This window comes from Elephas maximus, chromosome 1 (genome assembly GCF_024166365.1).
Source record: "Elephas maximus indicus isolate mEleMax1 chromosome 1, mEleMax1 primary haplotype, whole genome shotgun sequence".
Taxonomy (NCBI): domain Eukaryota; kingdom Metazoa; phylum Chordata; class Mammalia; order Proboscidea; family Elephantidae; genus Elephas; species Elephas maximus.
In genome coordinates this window covers 106649303-106668383 of record NC_064819.1, presented here as the reverse complement: position 1 = coordinate 106668383, position 19081 = coordinate 106649303, and the positions used below count along the sequence as shown (strand labels likewise).

Genomic DNA, 19081 nt, shown 5'->3' with positions numbered 1-19081 from the left:
ATATCCAGAAATACTAAGCACAATACATACAGCACACGTAGGATTAGGTGTTACATGCATAATCAGGCCTCAGCGTTTTAGCATGACGTATAAAGATCAAGTATGGAGAGACCTGTAGCCAGCGTATCTTTCTGGAGCAAGAAGAGTTTCATAGAAACAATACAGTTTAGCAGACTGATGTGGGGCAACTGGCTTCTCTTTACCCTGGGCGAGAAATGGGGTAACCCTATACCATTTAGCACCACATTCCATTCAGCTCCCTGGAGACTGTTGGGGGTAACTCTGGCATAAGTTGAGTAGGAGAAGGGCCCACTTATGACTGATGAAGTAACTGTTCATTTGCTTGAGTTTCTTGATCACAGAGTGATTGATCTTTGTGTCTCTTTTCCATGTTGCCCAGTGACCTTTTGTTTTTGTTTCAGATAGCATCGATGGCAGCAGTGTGACTGTCACCCCAGGCCCTGGGGAGCAGACCATGGATGTTGAACCGTAAGTAAAAACCAATTATTTTATAGAACAGAGACCTTTGCTGAGGAAACGGATCAGAAACTTAGAGAAGTGCGGTTCCAGTTAGTACTTCTGGAGTTATAGTAGCCACTTGAGAGAGTTGTAGAAATCAAAACACATAGCCATGTGTTTTCGAGATAATTCTGACTCATGGCAGCCATGTGTGTGTCAGAGCAGAACTGTGCTCCATAGGGTCACAGTATTTCTTGAGTACTGTTGTTCCACGGTATTTGCCAAAGACTAGATTCATAGTAAAAGCACAAATCTCTGTATTTGGAGAACCAGGATCCCCATCTCTAACTCCGTGGACCAGTATAGCTATAGCTACTTGCTCTCACACCCCCAGTGACATTGAACCATCTCTCTTGAGGTACCCAGCCTCTCTAACAGGCTCCTTCCAAATGCCCTTGCTGTCCCCAATCCCTCCCTAAGATTCTTGACAGTCTCCCAAATGGACTTGGGTGGGCAGTGGGGAAGATCATGGAAGGGGGAAAGTGATTATTTTGAATGACGTGAACAGGCCATGTAGTAGAGTGGTGAGGAGATGGGGTCAGGAATCAGAAAGCCTGAATTTAGTCCCATTTCTGACACCGTTTTTTTTATTCGATCTTGATTACATCAACTTTTCCAGGTTTTAATTGGCTCATCAATTAACCGTGATAATTATTGCTGCCTTGCTTACGTCACAGGTCTTTGTGAGGTTCAGATGGGATAATGTATGTGAAAGTGGTCTGAAAGGGATAAAAATTAAGTAAGCACTTGTTATTTGTCCCATTTTGCGTAGTTAAACGGTACCTCAACCATGCTCTTGGCCCCTGGCCCTTTGGAATTAGCCACCCTCTCTCTCCCATTTACAGGGAAGCCCCAGGCCGATGGTCTCCTTTCTCCCTTCAGCATCTCTCCTCAGTCTTGAAGATGTTTTTTATCCCATTGAAAAGGTCATGCCTGGAATCTTAGGGTCACACTATGAGGAAATGCCCTTGCATTTTTATTGCAGAAGGGGCCAGTTCATCCTTTCTCAAGTTCTGACAGCTGCCCTTGGCCTAGGTCATCAAATTGAAGACCGCACTGTTGTTTTTCTTCTTGTCATTAAAGACGTATCAACATTGGCTTAAGATTCCAAGCAGAGATCCCAGAACTCCAGGACGCCTCTGCCTTGGCCCAGGACATACACAAGGCCACACTGGTATGGAAGCCCTGGCCAGAGCTGGAAAACCACGACCTGCAGCAAAGAGGTATTGGCCGTGGGAGGAGCTGGGTGGGAGAGGCCTATTTCTCTCACTGGGATCTCTGGCTCCAGGATCAGTGTGCCCCCACAGAAACTTGTTTTTCCATGATACTGAGGTCTCTTTGATGCAGTGGCTTCTCCTTGTCCCCAACAGTGGAGAATCTCCTGAATTTATGCTGTTCAAGCGCATTGCCAGGCGGAGGGACCAATTCTGAATTTGCTTTGCACTCTCTCTTCGAGGCCAAAGGTGATGTGATGGTAAGGAATCATGACAAGCAGACTCACAGTGTCAGAATTCCAAAAAGTATTTTCTGTAGCTTCTATATTGTTCCACGTACCCTCCAAGCAACTCATAAAGTGATAATCAATCACTGTGTCTCCATGTCGTTTATCCTCACGTCAATGAATAGGTCAGAATTTAAACACTTGTAGAAAAATCTCTTTTTGGACTTCCGCTTACACATGTGTTCCCAAAGCTATAATTGTGGGTATATCTGTCTTGGGAAATGAGAATGATTTCTTTTCACGAGTCTTATACTTCACATCAGAGAACTGGTCTCCAGCGATGGAGACAAAAGGCCTTACTGAAGACTGGGCTAAAATAAGCCTGTTGTAACTCTGCTGGTTGTTTTTCCCTCCTATAGAAACCAGCCTAAGTTTGATGTTCACAGAACTGTTTTCCTCCCTACCCAAAATGAGGTGTTTACTTTTCACCAACTGGTTTTATCCCTCCGCCTCTGATGTGGTTCTTTGGGTGTCCCCAAACCTAGCTGCCTCTTCCCAGAACCAGAACTGACGGTTTGCTTACTCAGCCGCCACTCTTGGTGGTATCGTGCCATCAGTGTTCTCAGTTTCCCCCTTAGTCATTACTTGATTCTTCCTGGTACCAGATCTAGCTTGCGGTTTTTTTGATTTTATGAAAATGTGAAAGTAAAACAAATTTACCAATATTATCTTCTCGTGAGATTATTAATACCTTACAAGTATTTTCTAGCATGTTAGAGAACTACCCTTAATCCTTTGAGATCCGTGTTGTGGTGCTTCTCAAATTTCATGTGTACGGGAGTCACTTGGGGATCTTGTTAAAATACAGATTCTGATTCAGCGGGTCTGGGGTGGGGTCCAAGGTTCCGCATTTCTCACAAGCTCCCCGGGAATGCCGGTGCTGCTGGTCTGTGGACCACAGTTGGAGTAGCAAGATTCTAGAGTTTGCTCGGCCCTCAAACCATCCGCTGCTCAACTCTACCTGCAGCATATTTTAAAACGTGGACAAGACTAAAGGAGGCAGAAACGGTTTGAAAGGGTTTAGCTAGGCTGTCTGGAAGTGCATGTGTGGTACAGTTATTACTAATATAGCTGTTTACGTTCGGTTATAATGAAATACGTGATTTTTCTGTAAAATCATTTACAAATCACCCACTCATTTCCTTGGAGCCCTTCCCTAGAGATTTAGCCTCTGTTCAAAGTAAGTCCCACCCATCTCTGAGGCTAGGGGCACTCACCAAGGAAGGAGTCAGCCTCTGCTGCCACAGCTGTCTTTCTCTGACATGACCAACTTACTGCAAGCATAGTGGCCGGGGAGGCTATTGGGTGCTAAGGAAAGGAAACCCCAAGTAGGGAGGACTCTGCCTGATGTTCCTTCCAGTGTCCCCATGGGCTCTGCAGTGCTAATCCCCTTCCCTCTTGGGGCAGATGGTCTCCCTAGGACACACAACTCTCTTACTGACTCTTGCCTTTTCTCTCCCCTGGGTTTGCAGGCTGCTCTGGAAATGCTGCTGCTGCGGAAGCCAGTCAGGTTAAAATATCATCCTTTAGCAAATTACCACTATGCCGGTAGGTTGCCAGGTGCCCCATGCCCCATTGCTTCCTGAAAGCGGGCCAGGTGCATGTTTGGTTGTTGATTTTTAGTAATAGATAGCATTGGTTCTATCATAGTCTGCACTCATGATCTCCAGGCCTTCTGGAGTGGAGCTGTGGGACAGTATGTCTGTTGAATGGGCACTTGTTGGGGGTGTGTCTGCGTGAGCTGCTGCCTCTGTGAGTCGACTGAGAGCCGAGTGAGAGTGCTTGGAGCCTGATGAGACAGAGAGAAAGCCACAGAGCATGCAGTGCTGAGCCAACGACTCAGCAGCCCCCGGCTTTGGAATCAGCTAGATGTGGGTTCACATCCTGATTGTGCCCCTTGGCCAAGCCCCTTGACCTTTTGCAGCCTTTGTTTCCTCACCTGTAAAGTGGGCTCATTTTCATCCCTTGCAGCATCTTGTGAGGATTAGTTAGTCTATGTATCCCAATGCTGGGCACATACTATTAGTTGTCATTATTAAGTAATTAGACAATTACTTATTAAGAGCATACTGAGTACAGGGAACTGTGCTGGGCACAAAGGTGCAACAGTGATTGTGGCATTGTCCTGCTTGATGCAGTGTGGAGTCTGAGGGGGAGACAGTATGAAACGAGGTTGCACTAATGGCAGGAGAAAGACCTTATGCATATAGGGTCTTCTGAGTGTGTGGATTAACAACAGCACCACCACTGAGAGGGAAGAAGAAGATACCTTTGAGATTGGAATGGAGTGAGAATCACAAAGAGAGAAGGAAACAGGCTGGGAAGCCTAAGAAGTAACAAATAACGCTGAGGTCAAACACCTTTATTTCCATTAAATCCAGTAAATCCCCATATACTACAGGTCTCCATGAACCTGCCTTGGTTCTGTATTTCAGAGGGGCTTGAATCCCCAGTGCCTCTGATTTTCAGTCATTTGAGGGTCTCTGGTGCCTGGGGAGGAGCCCTGGTGGTGCGGGGGTTAAGAGCTTGGCTGCTAACCAAAAGGTTGGTGGTTCGAACCCACTAACTGCTGTGTTAGAGAAAGATGTGGCAATCTGCTCCCGTAAAGATTACAGCCTTGGAAACCCTCTGGAGCGATTCTGCTCTGCTGTATAAGATTACTTGCTATGAGTTGGAACTGACTCGACGGCAACAGTATTTTTGGTGCCTAGAGCAGACCCTGCATAGGAAGGTACTAAACATGGGGTCTTGGGGAGCTAGTAGTACCTTCTCCCATCATTGGTCCAGGAGGCAGATGTGGCCTAATGTGAAGGCTTGTCTGCAAATGCCAAGTGCTCTCAGTGGACTCCTTACCTCATTGCCCTTTGCCTTGCTCCATGTGCTCCTCCTCTCTGACAAGCTGCCCTCCTGCCTGTTAGTGCTTCTCCTATGAGGAGGAAAGTCCTCTGAAGCCACACAACTAGGCAGACCCAAAACAGACACATGGAATAAGATAGGCACCATTTAACCAGTTAACATTGTCTAAATCATTTCCTTCTTGATGTCTGCCCCTAATGTGGGTAGAACGATGTGGGAGTTCTCCATCATCCGCCATGGAAATAATCCAACCCTCTCTGAATTCTCAGCGTCATCAGCTGCCCGTTAAACCTTGACAGGCTGTCCACCCTCTTGGAGCCTGTCCCAAGCTTCTTACCATAATGGGTGAGATAGTTGGTTGACCAGAGGAGTTTCCCAACCTTGTACTCTGAGATGCTGATACTCTTGGTTCTCAGGGTGCCTGGGGTGGCCAGCGTCTCTGGGCTCCTCAGCTCCAGCTGTGAACAACCTTGGAGACCCAAGGTTGGGTCCCGGATACCTACCTACCAGTTCCTCCTGGAATGCCAAACAAGCATTATTATTTTTTATGTATATCATGACATAAAAAGGTTTGAAAACTATGGAGTAGAAGCTCCCTCTACCCCCCCAAATGAAACAAAACTAAACTAAAACACCAAAATGATACTAAGAATTTTGAAACAGCGGGGGGGAGGGGGACTTTGAATTCTGCTAAGATTAACTGACCTAGGGGGACTAAGGAACCTTGGTGGCACAGTGGCTGCACTTGGCTGCTAACCAAAAGGTTGGCAGTTCGAACCTATCAGCCACTCCGCGGGAGAAAGATGTGGCAGTCTGCTTCTGTAAAGATTTACGGCTTTGGAAACCCTATGAGGCAGTCAAAGGCAACCGGTTTTTTTTTGTTTTGTTTTGGGGATGTCAGGCTAATCCCTTACCTGTCTCCTGACCCTTCCCTCAGAGGCAGACCAGGAGGGCCTCTTTCACTTTATATCATTTTGACCCTTGGAGGCAAGAAAGGAGGAGGTGAAGGGTAGAGGGTTGATATCCTACTAGCTGTGCATCCCCTGGAAAGGGGTAATTGTGTCAGCCAGCCCCTGCCTTCTCTATCAAGTGATCACAGACTGGGTCCCAGAAAATCTTCAGGAATTACAAGCAAAAAGGGCTTGTTTTCCTCCAAGGTATGCTCTCTGAAGTCATTGATCTTGAAAGCCTCACTTGACTGCACTCTCCTAACAGCGCCCTTCCAAGCCACAGAAGAAGGAGAAGGCAGCAGAGCTCACTCTCATCGCGTGTCTCCAGCTCCCAGCCGCCACCTCCTTCCCACACTCCTGACCCCCATTTACTTGGTGTCTTAGTCATCTAGTGCTGCTCTAACAGAAATACCACAAGTGGATGGTTTTAACAAACAGAAGTTTATTCTCTCACAGTCTAGTAGGCTGGAAGTCCAAATTCAGGGCATCACCTCCAGGGGAAGGCTTTTCCCATTGGCTCTGGAGGAAAGTCCTTCTCATCAGTCTTCTCCTGGACTAGGAGCTTCTCTGCGAGAGAACCCGGGTCCAAAGGACATGCTCTTCTCCCAGCACTGCTTTCTTGGTGGTAGCAGGTCCCCAACTCTCTGCTTGCTTCCCTTTCCTTTTATCTCATAACATAAAAGGTGGTACAGGCTACACCCCAGGGAAGCTCCCTTTAGGTTGGATCAGGGATGTGACCTAAGCAAGGGTGTTACATCCCACTCTAATCCTCTTTAACCACAGGCGGAGATTATGATGTATAACACATAGGAAAATCACAAAATGGAGGACAACCACACAATACTGGGAATCCTGTCTAACCAAAGTTGACACATATTTTGGGGGGACATAATTCAGTCCATGACACTGGGTTCCCGGGCAGCAACAAATCCTATCTCTGTTGTCCCACCCTGATTTGGCCTTTGTACCAAGCCCCTTTGGGTTGCTCTTCAGTAGGTCGGTCTGGCTCCATTCCAGCCCCGTCAGGACACTGTCTTCTGTATTTCTCCTGGTATCCAATTCTGTGGCTATGGCCAGGGGCAGCCCACCCGACTCCCGGCCCTGGAATTGCACTCCAGGCTCCCAGTTGTCTGGAGAAGGTGGTCAGACCTCCCAGGCCTGTCTGGGGAAGACAGCAAGACTGGGCTAAGGGGAAGGCTGCCAATTTGGGGAAAAGGGGAGAAAAAAGACAGAGACATAGCCTTACGAAAATCACTTCCCCTGTTTTACTCATTCCCTTCCCTGCTTCACCCCTCCCAGCTAGTTCAGTAAGAAAAGGAAAAGGTGACCAGTGCTGGGGCCCAGGAAAAGACTTTTGAGGGGAGTGGAGCTGACCTGTGTGGGCTGGGCAACCCCAGCTTGAGGGCTGCTTGCCAAGACCACAAGAGCCCTAGACAAGATTCTCGGAGGAAGGTACGGCTGTAGAGGTTCCCAAAACCAAACCTGTTGCCACTCAGTTGGCTCTGACTCATGGCGACCCCATGTGTTACAGAGTAGAACTGTGCTCCATAGGGTTTTCTTGGCTGTAGTTGTTTACAGAAGCAGATTGTCAGGCTTCTGCAGTGCTGCTGGGTAGGTTCGAATGGCCAACATTTCAACTAGCCCAGCACAAACCACTTATGCTACCCAGGGACCTATAATAGCTCCCAGCACTCTAATTCCCATCAAGGTACCTGGTTTGGCCCTCTCTGCCTTTACCCTCTCTCTCCCCCACAGAGCCTCAGTGCTGCCTCCATGTGTGGTTAGCAGTCGTTTGCAGTGGTTCCCCATTAGCAGTTGGATTGGGTGGGGGAAGGTTGAGTGGGGGCGTGGGGAGCCAGACTGGGGAGGGTGCCTGATTGTGATTAGAGGATTGCAGCCTCCTTGGTTTTTCCGTTGAATTGGTCCTTCCTGCAGTAGATGCAGAGCAGAGGGGATGTCAGAAGTGGCCCTGGGCTTTTCGGCAAGGGTTTCACAGAGGCTGCCCTTGGTTCCCACCATAGTTCAAGCTCTCACTGGGTCCTGAAGCCTGAGCTCTGCAGATGGGGAAACCTGGGAGATACACATTCAATTGGAGAGACCTTGTCTCTTCCCTAAAGAGCCCTTCTGGTGCAGCAGTTAAGCACTCGGCTGCTAACTGAATGATTGGCAGTTCGAACCCCCCCAGCTGCTCCGCAGGAGAAAGACCTGGTGATCTCCCATGAAGATTACAGCCTAGAAAACCTAATGAGACAGTTCTGCTTTGTCACATGGGGTCACTATGACTCAGGATCAACTTGACGGCACCCGAGAAGAGTCTCTGTCCTGGAAGGTGCCCTAGTTTGATGAAGGAGACGGAATTACATGCTTAGGAGCATACCATGCAAGAAACACAGCTATAACTTAAATTTTCCAGGCATTCTTAGCCCATGTGTCTAGCTAGATTGTGATCTGCTTAAGGGCAGGAACTGAGCTAATACTCTCTGCTCCTTGCCTTGTCTGACACAGCACTTGTAACAAAAAGGCTTAGTGGACAGGCTCGAGTTTTGGATTCAGATCCAGCCTCCCTCTCTATTTTGCCCCCAGAGGGAACTTTGGTAGCAGCCGGCTTCACTCTGCGTGCCTGAAAAAGTTATTCCGTTTTCACCCACTATGGAAAACCCTACACGGAAATAAAGGTCTGAGAAAAACAGCCCACCTTTTCCTGCAATGAACATGTCTTCTCTTTGTGACTGTAAAAATAGGAACATCAATAAAAGTTTTAAAATTCTTGAAAGGAAAACCAAAAGGCCTTCTTTAAAAAGGTACCATGGCCAAACTTTCTGTAACCCCTTCTTGTCTCTCTTTAATTGCATGAGTTCACTGTAGATGGCCCCAAAATTAGCCACAGTCCAGAGCCTGTTTCCCAGCAACCAAAGCTGAGAATATTTTTCCTCTTGATACCGTTCCAGCACCAGTTACATCCAGTTAATTAGGCTCTTTGTAATTAGCCTTAATCATCTTGTTAGGGGGCCCCTGCTGATAATAACCCAATAGCCAGGAATCCCCAGGTAGAACAAATGGCTCCTGGGGGGATGTCATCCGACTAGCCTTCTGTGTGTGCTAAGAAGACAGCAGGAAGCTTCAAAAGAAAGGGGTGGCATTGCGAGGGCACAAGGGAAGGGGAGGATTTGAGGCGGCCCCCTGCCTTGGTTTTGCATTTTGTCCTGGACTTTGTCCAAGACACAGAATCTAGGAAGGTTTGGCCTAGAACCTTGTCTAAGAATGAAGAAGGTACCCCCATCAGCAACTCCAGGAAATGGGAACACTTGATTCTTTCCTTGACTTTGGATTACAAAGGGGTTTGGGGGGCATGGCAGTTAGGAGCAGCTGGGAGTAAGGCTGTGGCATTACAAATCCACACAACAAAGAACGCTGGCCAGAACAGGCATCTTGCTGAGTGCCATTCACACAGACATCAGTAGGGATTACTGTGTGTTCCATATCTGGGGGCTGGTTTGGAATCTGCTCATTGAGTTGCCAACGAAGATCCAAAACATTTCTTGAGCACCTACTTTAGGACCAGACACTGTCAGTCGCAGGGGTGACTGTCATGATTCCCATGTCACAGATGAGGAAACTGAGACTCAGAGAAGTTAAGTACACTTGCCTGGAGTCACAGGCAGAACCAGGTTTGCAGCCTAAGATGCCTTCACTAAATTCACCCCTTTTTCTCACAGCACAGTTACCTTATTATTTGGGGAGAGCATATTCAGGTGCTGTTTACATAAAGCAGCCTTTGGCCTGGGAATTCAGTCAGAGAGCCCTGGGGTGGACTTTAAGCCCCATTAGACAGTCCTGGAATCAGGATGCAGTGAAGATGGAGCCGTGAGCATGAGAATGAGTTAGCTTGTCCAGCCCAGTCTCTGCTTCTCACCTCACAGACACCTAATTGAGCGCACACATAGCGATATCGTTTGCGTTAAAGCATGGATACTAGGAGCATGTGGAAGAACCATCGTCTCTTACTCTGTAAGAACATGCCCCCTCCCCCAGCCCCTGCAGCCCTCAGAGTGGAAGATGGCGCAGCCCCTTCCAGTCCAGGACTGGTGTGTGGGATGAACACTGGAATCCAGAGGACTAAAGACTAGCGTTGTTCCCATCACAGAGCAGCTGCCCTGAAAACCACCGGGGGAGTCAGCAAAAGAAGGCCCCTTTCCCCACGAGGCTTGGGCATTCCCCATAACAGATAGGCTAGAAAATTACTTCACCTTCTGTAGAGTTGCAGCTGAGAAGCCATTTGGGACATGCTCCTCAGATGTAGACAGACCCAGAAATCAGGTGGTGAGCCTGCTATAGGGTGGGAGAAAGTGTGCCCTCCGTAGACATGGTGCTGGCCTAAGAAGGATGGATGACCCTGTTAGTGTCTCACCAGGTCTTAGAACTGCACCCTAACTCAGGAACCTTATGGGCTGGCTGAGTCATTGAAAAGGATTCTCTAGTTGGGTATTTTCATCAGCATAATATCCCCTGGTTCCCCATCTGAAATTCAGCCCAGGGCTCCATAGACTCTGGACCTGCACTTCAGTCTCTTTATAAAGTGGTCCAGGGGCTTACCTGGTGCGACGTGTCACCATTACCGTCATCTTCCATCATTGTCTTTCTGATCCCTCCTACCCGTTTGCTCTTTTAATGAATATCTGAAAGGAACCATGACTACTAGGTCATTCAACTAGTTGCTGGCTAATGGTTTCTGTCTTCCACTTTCTGCTTTTCATCCTGGGTGAGGGAAACCTATGGGAGCTGAAACCCCAGGGCCTTGAATGTTGGACAGAATTTGAGGCATGGCAGTGGGACAGCTACAGAGCCCCAAATTCTACTCACCTCTGCTCACATCCACTCCCACTCCAGCAAGGCTTTTCCGAACACCATCTCCAAACACCAAGCAGTATCTCTTTTGTTGCCGTGATTTTCACATCCAGAGATGTCCAGGCTTCCAGAACCTGTGGAAGATGCTTCCTTCAACTGGGAATTTATTGGACTGCTGCTTTCTTTCTAGAAGTAAAGAGATAAACTTGCAAACCAAACAAATAGGACGATGGTCCTGCCTTTTTAGACATCGGAACCAGCCCAGCTATGTGGAGCATATTCTGACTGAAGCCAGAGCTCTAGGCTTGAGGACTCATCAGAATCACAAGGGGCATGTATGTGTTTATTTCAGAAATCTGAATTTATATCACTGAATCATATTCTCTCAAAGAGCCTAAGATCCCACCCCATAGCCCAGAGTGGCTTTACTTGATTCTCCAGATTGTCATTTTGGTCAAGGCTTCCAAGGGAAGAGGAGATTTAACTTTGATATACTTCAGCCCCATCAGCCAACCATAGCAAAGTGGAAACCTTGGACTTGTCCTGGTTGGGAGGAAGGATCCCATGGTTTGGGGATGACGGATTTGAGAAGAAGTGGAGGAATGCCAAAGGCCTGGCCGTCTACCACTCAGGAGGCTCGGAGACGTGGGAAATTCAGAAAGCCAGGAGTCGGGCTTTCTGTGAACCAGTCATAATGATTGAGCCTTCGAACCCCCAGCACTGGGGACAGTACAGCTCTTCAACCTTATCTCTTGCCCAGAACAGGCCAGAACCATTCTATATAATCATCTACATATCTTACTTTCTCTTTTATTGAGGAAAAAGACGCGAGTTTCAAGTTTAGGCAGCCAAGCAGAGGCACCAGCCTACACTGCAGAGCCCCTCCACCTTCACTCTGCAAATCTGTCAAGAACTAGCCCCATTCACCCCTTCAGCTTCATTGGTATTTCCTTTGCTGGAACCCTATAGTTGAACCATACTGGATTATAGGTCGTTCTTTAAACACCTCCATTTCCCCGTCTGTAAAATAGGGTAATGGTAATACCAGTCTTACAAGGGTGTCGGTAGAACTAAATGATTAATACCTATAAAATACTGAGAACAGGGCATATAGTGAGCACTTAAAAATATTAGCGCTTCTTTCCCTCAGCACAGTGTCTTGCTAGAAAACAAATGAATGAAGTACATCATGTCACTTTTTGCCTCTAACTTACATCTCTGTGTCCTTTAAAACTCAGCTCTGGTATTTTCCCTATGAGGAAGCCTTCCCGGCTGCCCTGGCCCTATGTGTTCCCCCCTTATGCCCCATTGGCACCTCACCTTTACCTTTATCATTACACTCATAACTAACCTTGGCTTGTCTCCCCAGTAGACTGTGAGCATCTTGAGGGTGGAGATGAACAACGCTTGTTACATATAGGCACTCATGAGTGTAATAATTACACAAAAATATAGCTAAAATTTGTTGAGTGCCATTTCCTAATTACTAAGCTAGGCACTTTACATGCATTATCTTGTTGAATATTTGTAACAGTCCTGTGAGGTGGGGATAATTATAATTATTCCCATTTGCAGGTAACAAAATTGAGTCTCGGGTTAAGTAACAAAGCCATAGCTGGGATTTGAACCCCAGTAGTCAGGGCTGCTAATTATGACACCACACTGGTTCTTTGTTAAACCAGAAGTTTGATATGTATTATATCACTTGCTAAAACTTAAGTTTTGTAACCCAAGTGAACTACAGCTAAAAATAGGGAGAACTGTGGGCTGTTCTTACGAAGTTTTTGTTTTGTTGTAGGTTCCGACAAGTGGACCTCTCTAGAAAGAAAACTGTTTAATAAAGCACTAGCCACTTACAGCAAAGACTTTATTTTTGTACAGAAGATGGTAAGCCTGCTTTTCTCATTGCTCAAATTTGGGAAGTGGTAGATTTTTAGAATGTAAAATATTTATTTAGATATATTTGCTTACCGACTTCACGCTCTTATACAAAAGGATGTCTTCTAGCCCTTGCTGGTGTAGGGTGATAGTTGTCTTAGGGGTGGCATGACCCCAGTGTAGGGATGTGGGGGAGAGGGAAGGATGGAAGGAAGGACATAATTACTTGGACATGGCAGTGGTGGGGAGTTTATTTTCTTAATAAAAAATGTGTAACTCGTACATTTTCTCAGAGTAAATGGAATGAGGGCTTCTGATTCACAATTCGCGTAATTTATTTGATGGATATCTGATAGATATGTTGTAATTTCTGATAGCTAGAATTTTTTTTCTAGGAAATTGGGGAGGGAAAGACACATCCTCCCCACAACCCAGTAGCAGAGTTCCCGGTATTGGCCCCTAATCGTAATGACAGTAATAGTAATAACAATCACACCTCACATTTAGAGCATTTTACAGCAAAACAAAGACTTTCAGACACGTGAAATAGCATTTTATATAGCAGCTAGTAAACTTAATAGGACCTAATTAGCTGAGAGGTGGCTTAGGCCAAAAAGTTAAAATGATTCAAAGAGTATGTCAGCAAGCCGATGAATGGTGGGACCAAATTGTATTATTAAGAGTCATTAAGTATGTTCAGGGTCACAGGTGACAGCTTCCAGTGGCTCCAGGCTGGTCCACCGGATCCTCAGGGCTCACCTGGGATGGCATGTCTCTTGTTCTTAATCTAGGCCCTTGCCCAGATGGGAATCAGGAACAGGTGGTGTTGTCTTTGCCTGGTCTCTGCTGAATGCATCCTCTCCTACCTTTCCCTGCCTTTGTGGCCAGCATGCCCTTTGCTGCCCTGTAGGCCCAGCAGCTCTGTGCTCTGACCTTTCCAGAGTCACCTGCCCCTGGTACCAACCTGCTGTAGGCCTCTTCCTTGAAGGCCACGCACCTCTTTGATTGATGATGGATTCATGTGTTGTGCTTCCCAGGAAACAGGTTTTTAAACAGAGGCTCTGCAGGGTGGTATCCTCACTCCCCGGGGCGATTCTGCTGTAGAAATTCCCAGATGGATGTGACAGGGGCAACTTTGAGCAGACAAGACTTCTGAGGGTGTCTCTCCATCTCACCATGTGGGTGACTGTGTTCCCTGCCCTGACCCCCAAGGGTAGAGCCAGCCTTTTACCTGCAGCCCAAAACCCACCTTATTGAATCTCCTCCTTGAGCTTAGGGGTACATGAGCTAAACAAAGGGATGTTTTCTCTTCAGAATACATACACCGTTTCCTCTTTGGAGGTGAACAAGGCAAGGCTTGGTCCCTGCAAAAACTAAGCTCTTGTCATCATAACTTTTTCTTTATATTCCTGCTTGATTACTAAGGAACACTTTCCATAAAAAGATTTTGAAGGTCACCAATTTGTAGAGCTAGTACATTCAGGTACATTAAATAAAAAAGCGTGCACCTTTATGGATTAACAAATGAATAAGCTCTCTATGTACTGATATAGAAAAATCTCCAAGCTATATTGTGAAAAATAATGAAATTGCAAAGCAACATATTTAGTGTGCTACCTCTCGTGAAGGAGGAAAAGATTTTTGTGTGTGTTGGTATATGCATAAAGAAATTCTGGAATGATACCCACAAAATTAATAACAGCCTTTCTGTGTTGCAGGATGGGGAGTCAGAACAGGTGGGAAGGAGAATTTCCACTGTATACATTTTTTATTGAATGGCATAATTATACTACCTATTACAAAATTAAATCTTCAAAAAAAGCTTGCTGCTCTGCACACTGCCCACGGCTGGAGCTAATCTTGAACTCGCTTTCCTGGCAGGTGAAGTCTAAGACAGTGGCTCAGTGTGTGGAATACTACTACACATGGAAAAAAATAATGCGCTTAGGGCGGAAACATCGGACACGCCTCACAGAGATCATAGAGGATTGTGTGGTGAGTGAAGCTACTCAGTCCTTGCTTGTGCTGACCCCACACCTGAGTTAGTAAGTGTCTGCTGTTTGATTTGGTTTTGCCACCGAGGTGGCCTCATGAATAGGTGACAGAGGCCCAGCTTCCTGGCTGGATTCAGGACTTGACCTTCCTACTATAGGCAGAGGAAGGCGTCTTCGGGGTTGCCCTAGAGTTCAATGTTTAGGAGGTGATGGCTTGCTTGAGTGGGCTTGTAAGTGGTGACCTCACAGAGCTTGGATCCTTAAGGGTCATTGAGGGTGTTCAGGGATGCAGGGACTGCTCAATGAACATTTGTTGAATGAAGGAATGAACATTTTTCCAAGACAGAAATCACACTGTTTCATAGCAACAGTCACTCTATGAACCCACTAGAGAGAGATGGGGTGAAAGGGGGCTATTGAGCAGAGGAGTGCCGCTAAAGACGACATAAGCATCCCTCCCTGATCCTTCCATGTCACAGATGCTACCAGCCAGAGAACAGAACATGCCTCAGAAAGAGGAAGAAGTCCTTGGATTTTATCCCAGTTGTTGTAAAACATGAACAAGGAGGAGCTCTGACCTCTGGATAGTGCCAGGAACTCTCAATTATTGAGGACTAGCTATCAGTGTATAAATTCTTCTAATCCTTCCATGACCTTTCTCCTCCGTTGATTTCCCCGTTAGTAGATGGTCAGAAGTTATCTGCATATGAGGAGTAAGTGCGTAGTAAAGACATAGCAAGATCAAGATATCTTTCAAAGCCCATATGTGTGACTTTGGTAATTATTGTCACTTTTCATCCTCGTAGTTAACTCTCTTCTCTGCATCCACAGCCAGGGGAAATCTCCTTTTCACATTTCATGGAAAACATGCCTGCCATGTGTGTGTATGTAAAGAGGATGCAGCTTTCAACAAATTATTTAACTCCAGCCTCTGTCCCCATCAGGGAAAGTGTTTGGAATTCATGCATGTTGTGAACAGTTCTAATTATACTTTCATTCTCATTCATGCCCCGCATATAAGTGTTAGTACTTTTTTTTTTTTTTTTACATAAGTGGGTTATTTTATTTAACCAGCACTTACATCATACTTTCTGTGTGCTAGGCATTGTTCTAGGCACTTTGCACAGATTGGCTCATTTCATCCCGAGGCAGGAAACTGAGGCACAGGGCTTAGTTAACTTGCCCGTGGTCAGACACCTGGTGAGTGTGTTGTCTGAGCCTGATTCCCTTGTGTGATACTTAAGCGCAGTCAAATGTAAATTCTCTTAACTGTAAAAGCACTTGGATTCATTAATGACTTCAAAGCCCAAGCTCTTAACTAAGAATTGATCCTAGCTAGGAAACATACATATACCTATAAACTTATATTTGGAAACAGGTATCAGAGAAAATATATACCTGTATGATAGGATGGTATTGCCATTTTTTTTAATCAAAGATGGCAGACAGTATTCTATATTCAGGGTTTCCTGCAACCAGGGTTTTTGTTTGACTGGTTTATAGCAGTAATGTCTTGCATTTGAATCGTATTTTCTCATCTGAGGCCTAATGTTTTGTTTTTTAAAAGCAGTGTGGCCTCTGGTTCAATCAACTAAAAGCATTTGAAGGGGTAAACAGTGATATGTTTGTGGTGCTATGGGTGACCCAGGGCTGTTAATAAATGCCCTCTGCCCCTGGAGCATGTGTTCTAGTTGCAAAGATGTGGCACATACAAGGGGAAAGTTTACCATGACCCTCAGAGTGTTTAAGGTCAGTGGGAGATGAGAACCAGAGAGAGTCTGAAAGTTAGAGAGGACCTCAGGGACTCTCTTATCCGACTCCACCATTTGACAGGAAGTTGAGGACCAAAGATGGGAAGGGGCTTGCCCAAGGTCCCACAGAGCATTGCTTTCTAAGTGAGTAGAATAGGCAGTAAACAAGGAAGCACCAAGAATCCTGGCCTTGGAGACCTCGGTCCTGGTTCCAAGGCCCATCTTAGGCCAGTCACTGCCCCCTTCCAATCTCAGCTTCCTTACTGGTAAGATGAGCAGATGATTTGGAACCTGTTACCATCGAGTCAATTCCAACTCTTAGCGACCCTTTAGGACAGAGTAGAACTGCCCCACAGGGTTTACAAGGTTGTAAATCTTCATAGAAGCAGACTGCCCCTTCTTTCTCCCAGGGATCAGCTGGTGAGTTCAAACCACTGACCTTTCTGTTAGTAGCCAAGCACTTAACTCCCGTACCACCAGCGCTCCTTTGATGATTTGGAAAGTACCTTCCAGTTCTGGAATGTTCTGGGCTCTGTCAGTGCTATCTTTTGGATGAAAGCAAACTCAGAAGATAAAGTCTTCTAAGGCAAATTGGTGTCTCTTTAGCCTCGGGAATTACCAAGTGCTTAGGAGAGGGTCAGGCATACTATAAAAACCAAACCCAGTGCCGTCAAGATGATTCCGACTTATAACGACCCTATAGGACAGAGTAGAACTACCCCATAGAGTTTCCAAGGAGTGCCTGGCGGATTTGAACTGCCAACCCTTTGGTTAGCAGCCGTAGCACTTAACCACTATGCCACCAGGGTTTCCTTAGACACTCAATTCACATTTGTTGACTGAATGAGTGAATACTTTTCCAAGATAGGAGTCACTCCTGTTCATACCAACAGTTCCTCTGTGAACCTCTAGACAGAGGCTTGGTAAAAGCGAGATGCTGAGCAGAGGGGCACTGCAAAAGATGTTACCACACCACAAAGAGGCTCCATTTTGGGCCGACGGGGCTTTGAAGATGGATAGGAAAGGCTCACCCAGGCCAGATTAAGGAGGAGAAGAGGTGCCCCAGGGGACGTGCCACTTTGGGTTTATTCACCAAGAGATAGTACTGGGCTAGGTCAGGAGTATCCACACCCTTGTGACCTGTGAGCTTAGGGAGAACAAAGAGCTTACATACAGCGATGACTCACACCCACAAAAACAAGAAGATCTTGATTTCAGGCCAGCTTGGTAGCTCAGAGCTCCCTTTTGAGCACTGTGTGCAAGTCAGCCATCTGAGGATCACCTGCCAAGTGGAGATGAAAAATTGGTATCATGCAGGGACTTAGGGAGGGTCCTGCCCTTGGTCCTCTGGGCTGCCTGGGACAACTGGGATGGCTGTCCTGATCATGGGTCCTCAGTGGTTTGTAAAAGGAACCAGTGACCATTTCCTCCCAGCGATGGAACATGCTCAGGTAGTTCAGGGTTTGTTAAGGACTTAAAGGGGAGAAGGGAAAAGGAGGAACATTTGGAAGGAACGACTGCATTTTTAGGAGCCAACAGGTCAGCAAGACGGGTGGTTTGACTCACTCAACAGGGGTGGTTTGACTTTTGACCCAAGGCCATCACAGGCCCTTCCACCCCTGGAGGCAGAAGAAGGTGGGTCCTATTGAGGAGGTAGAAGGAAAGGGTGCTGGTCACACCTTCCTGTCCCCTGCCCATGCTCCCTACTCAAGCCCAAAATATGTGGGTCTGTCTGTGACCAAAATTGAACATAGTTTAAGAAACCAAGTGAGTGGAGCAACAGAGGAAGAAGGAGAGTCAGGAATAGGAGGAGGAAATGGAATGTGTGGCTAATAGCCTCCATGAATGCCTGCCTCCTTTGCTATGAGACCTGAAGAACTAGATGGTGCCCGGCTACCATTACTGAACATTTTGATCAAAGATTGTATAGAAGAATCCTGATCAAAAGAAGGAAAATGGAGAACAGAATTTCAAATTTCATGGACACCAGAGTTTCTGGAGCCATGGACTCTAGATGAACCCTTCGAACTATTGCCCTGAGATAATCTTTAAACCTTAAACCAAAAAGATCCCCCAAAATCTTCTTAAAACAAAACAATACGTTAGCTTAACTAGTAAAGAATGTCTGCCTTGAGCATTGTGCTGTTTTAAGGACTGTCTACATGGGATCTAATTGACAACAGCAATTCAGAAGATCAGATAGGAACCTTAGGGAGCAGTGCATTTATGTTAACGGGAAACAGTTCAGAAAAGGAGATCGAGAAGGTTGCACAACTTGAAGAATGTAAGCTATGTCACTGAAGTAAAAACCAAAAACCAAACCCATTGCTATTGAGTCGATTCTGACTCATAGTGACCCTGTAAGACAGAGTAGAACTGCCCCATAGAATTTCCAAGGAGCACCTGGTAGATTTGAACTGCCAACCTTTTGCTTAGCAGCCATAGCTCTTAACTCCTACCCTACCAGTCTACATTTAGAAATTTTTGAATTGGTGAATGTTCTGCTGTGTATATTCTCAACAACAACAACAAAATAAACCAAGTGAGGTAGTTACTCAGCTCCGGAAGACAGTGGTCAGGGCTCCAGTGGCAGAAGTGAAGCTTGCCTATGGTCTAAGCACAAGTTTAGGTACAACATGGTCCACAGGCAATGGGTTTGGGAAACGTCTCCTTCCCTTTGACTTTTAAAGGCAATTGGTTCCAGTGATTTTGAGAGGTTTAGGATCTCTGTGTTTGAGCTAAAATCTCAGCCATTTTACAGAGGGACAAATTTATACCTGTGGACAT

The 19081-nt window shown here is 46.2% G+C and overlaps 1 protein-coding gene across 27 annotated transcripts in view; it reads left to right on the top strand.

The window, feature by feature from the left end:
• TRERF1 (transcriptional regulating factor 1) overlaps nt 1–19081 on the top strand; it is a 256302-nt gene that overhangs the window by 222503 nt on the left and 14718 nt on the right. For all 27 annotated transcript variants that reach the window (XM_049892031.1, XM_049891991.1, XM_049892008.1 and 24 more), the window contains 6 exons: nt 423–489; nt 1603–1742; nt 1890–1993; nt 3493–3568; nt 12470–12558; nt 14431–14544. In XM_049892031.1, coding sequence (XP_049747988.1) covers nt 423–489; nt 1603–1742; nt 1890–1993; nt 3493–3568; nt 12470–12558; nt 14431–14544 — 590 coding nt within the window. The remainder of the gene's footprint in view (nt 1–422; nt 490–1602; nt 1743–1889; nt 1994–3492; nt 3569–12469; nt 12559–14430; nt 14545–19081) is intronic.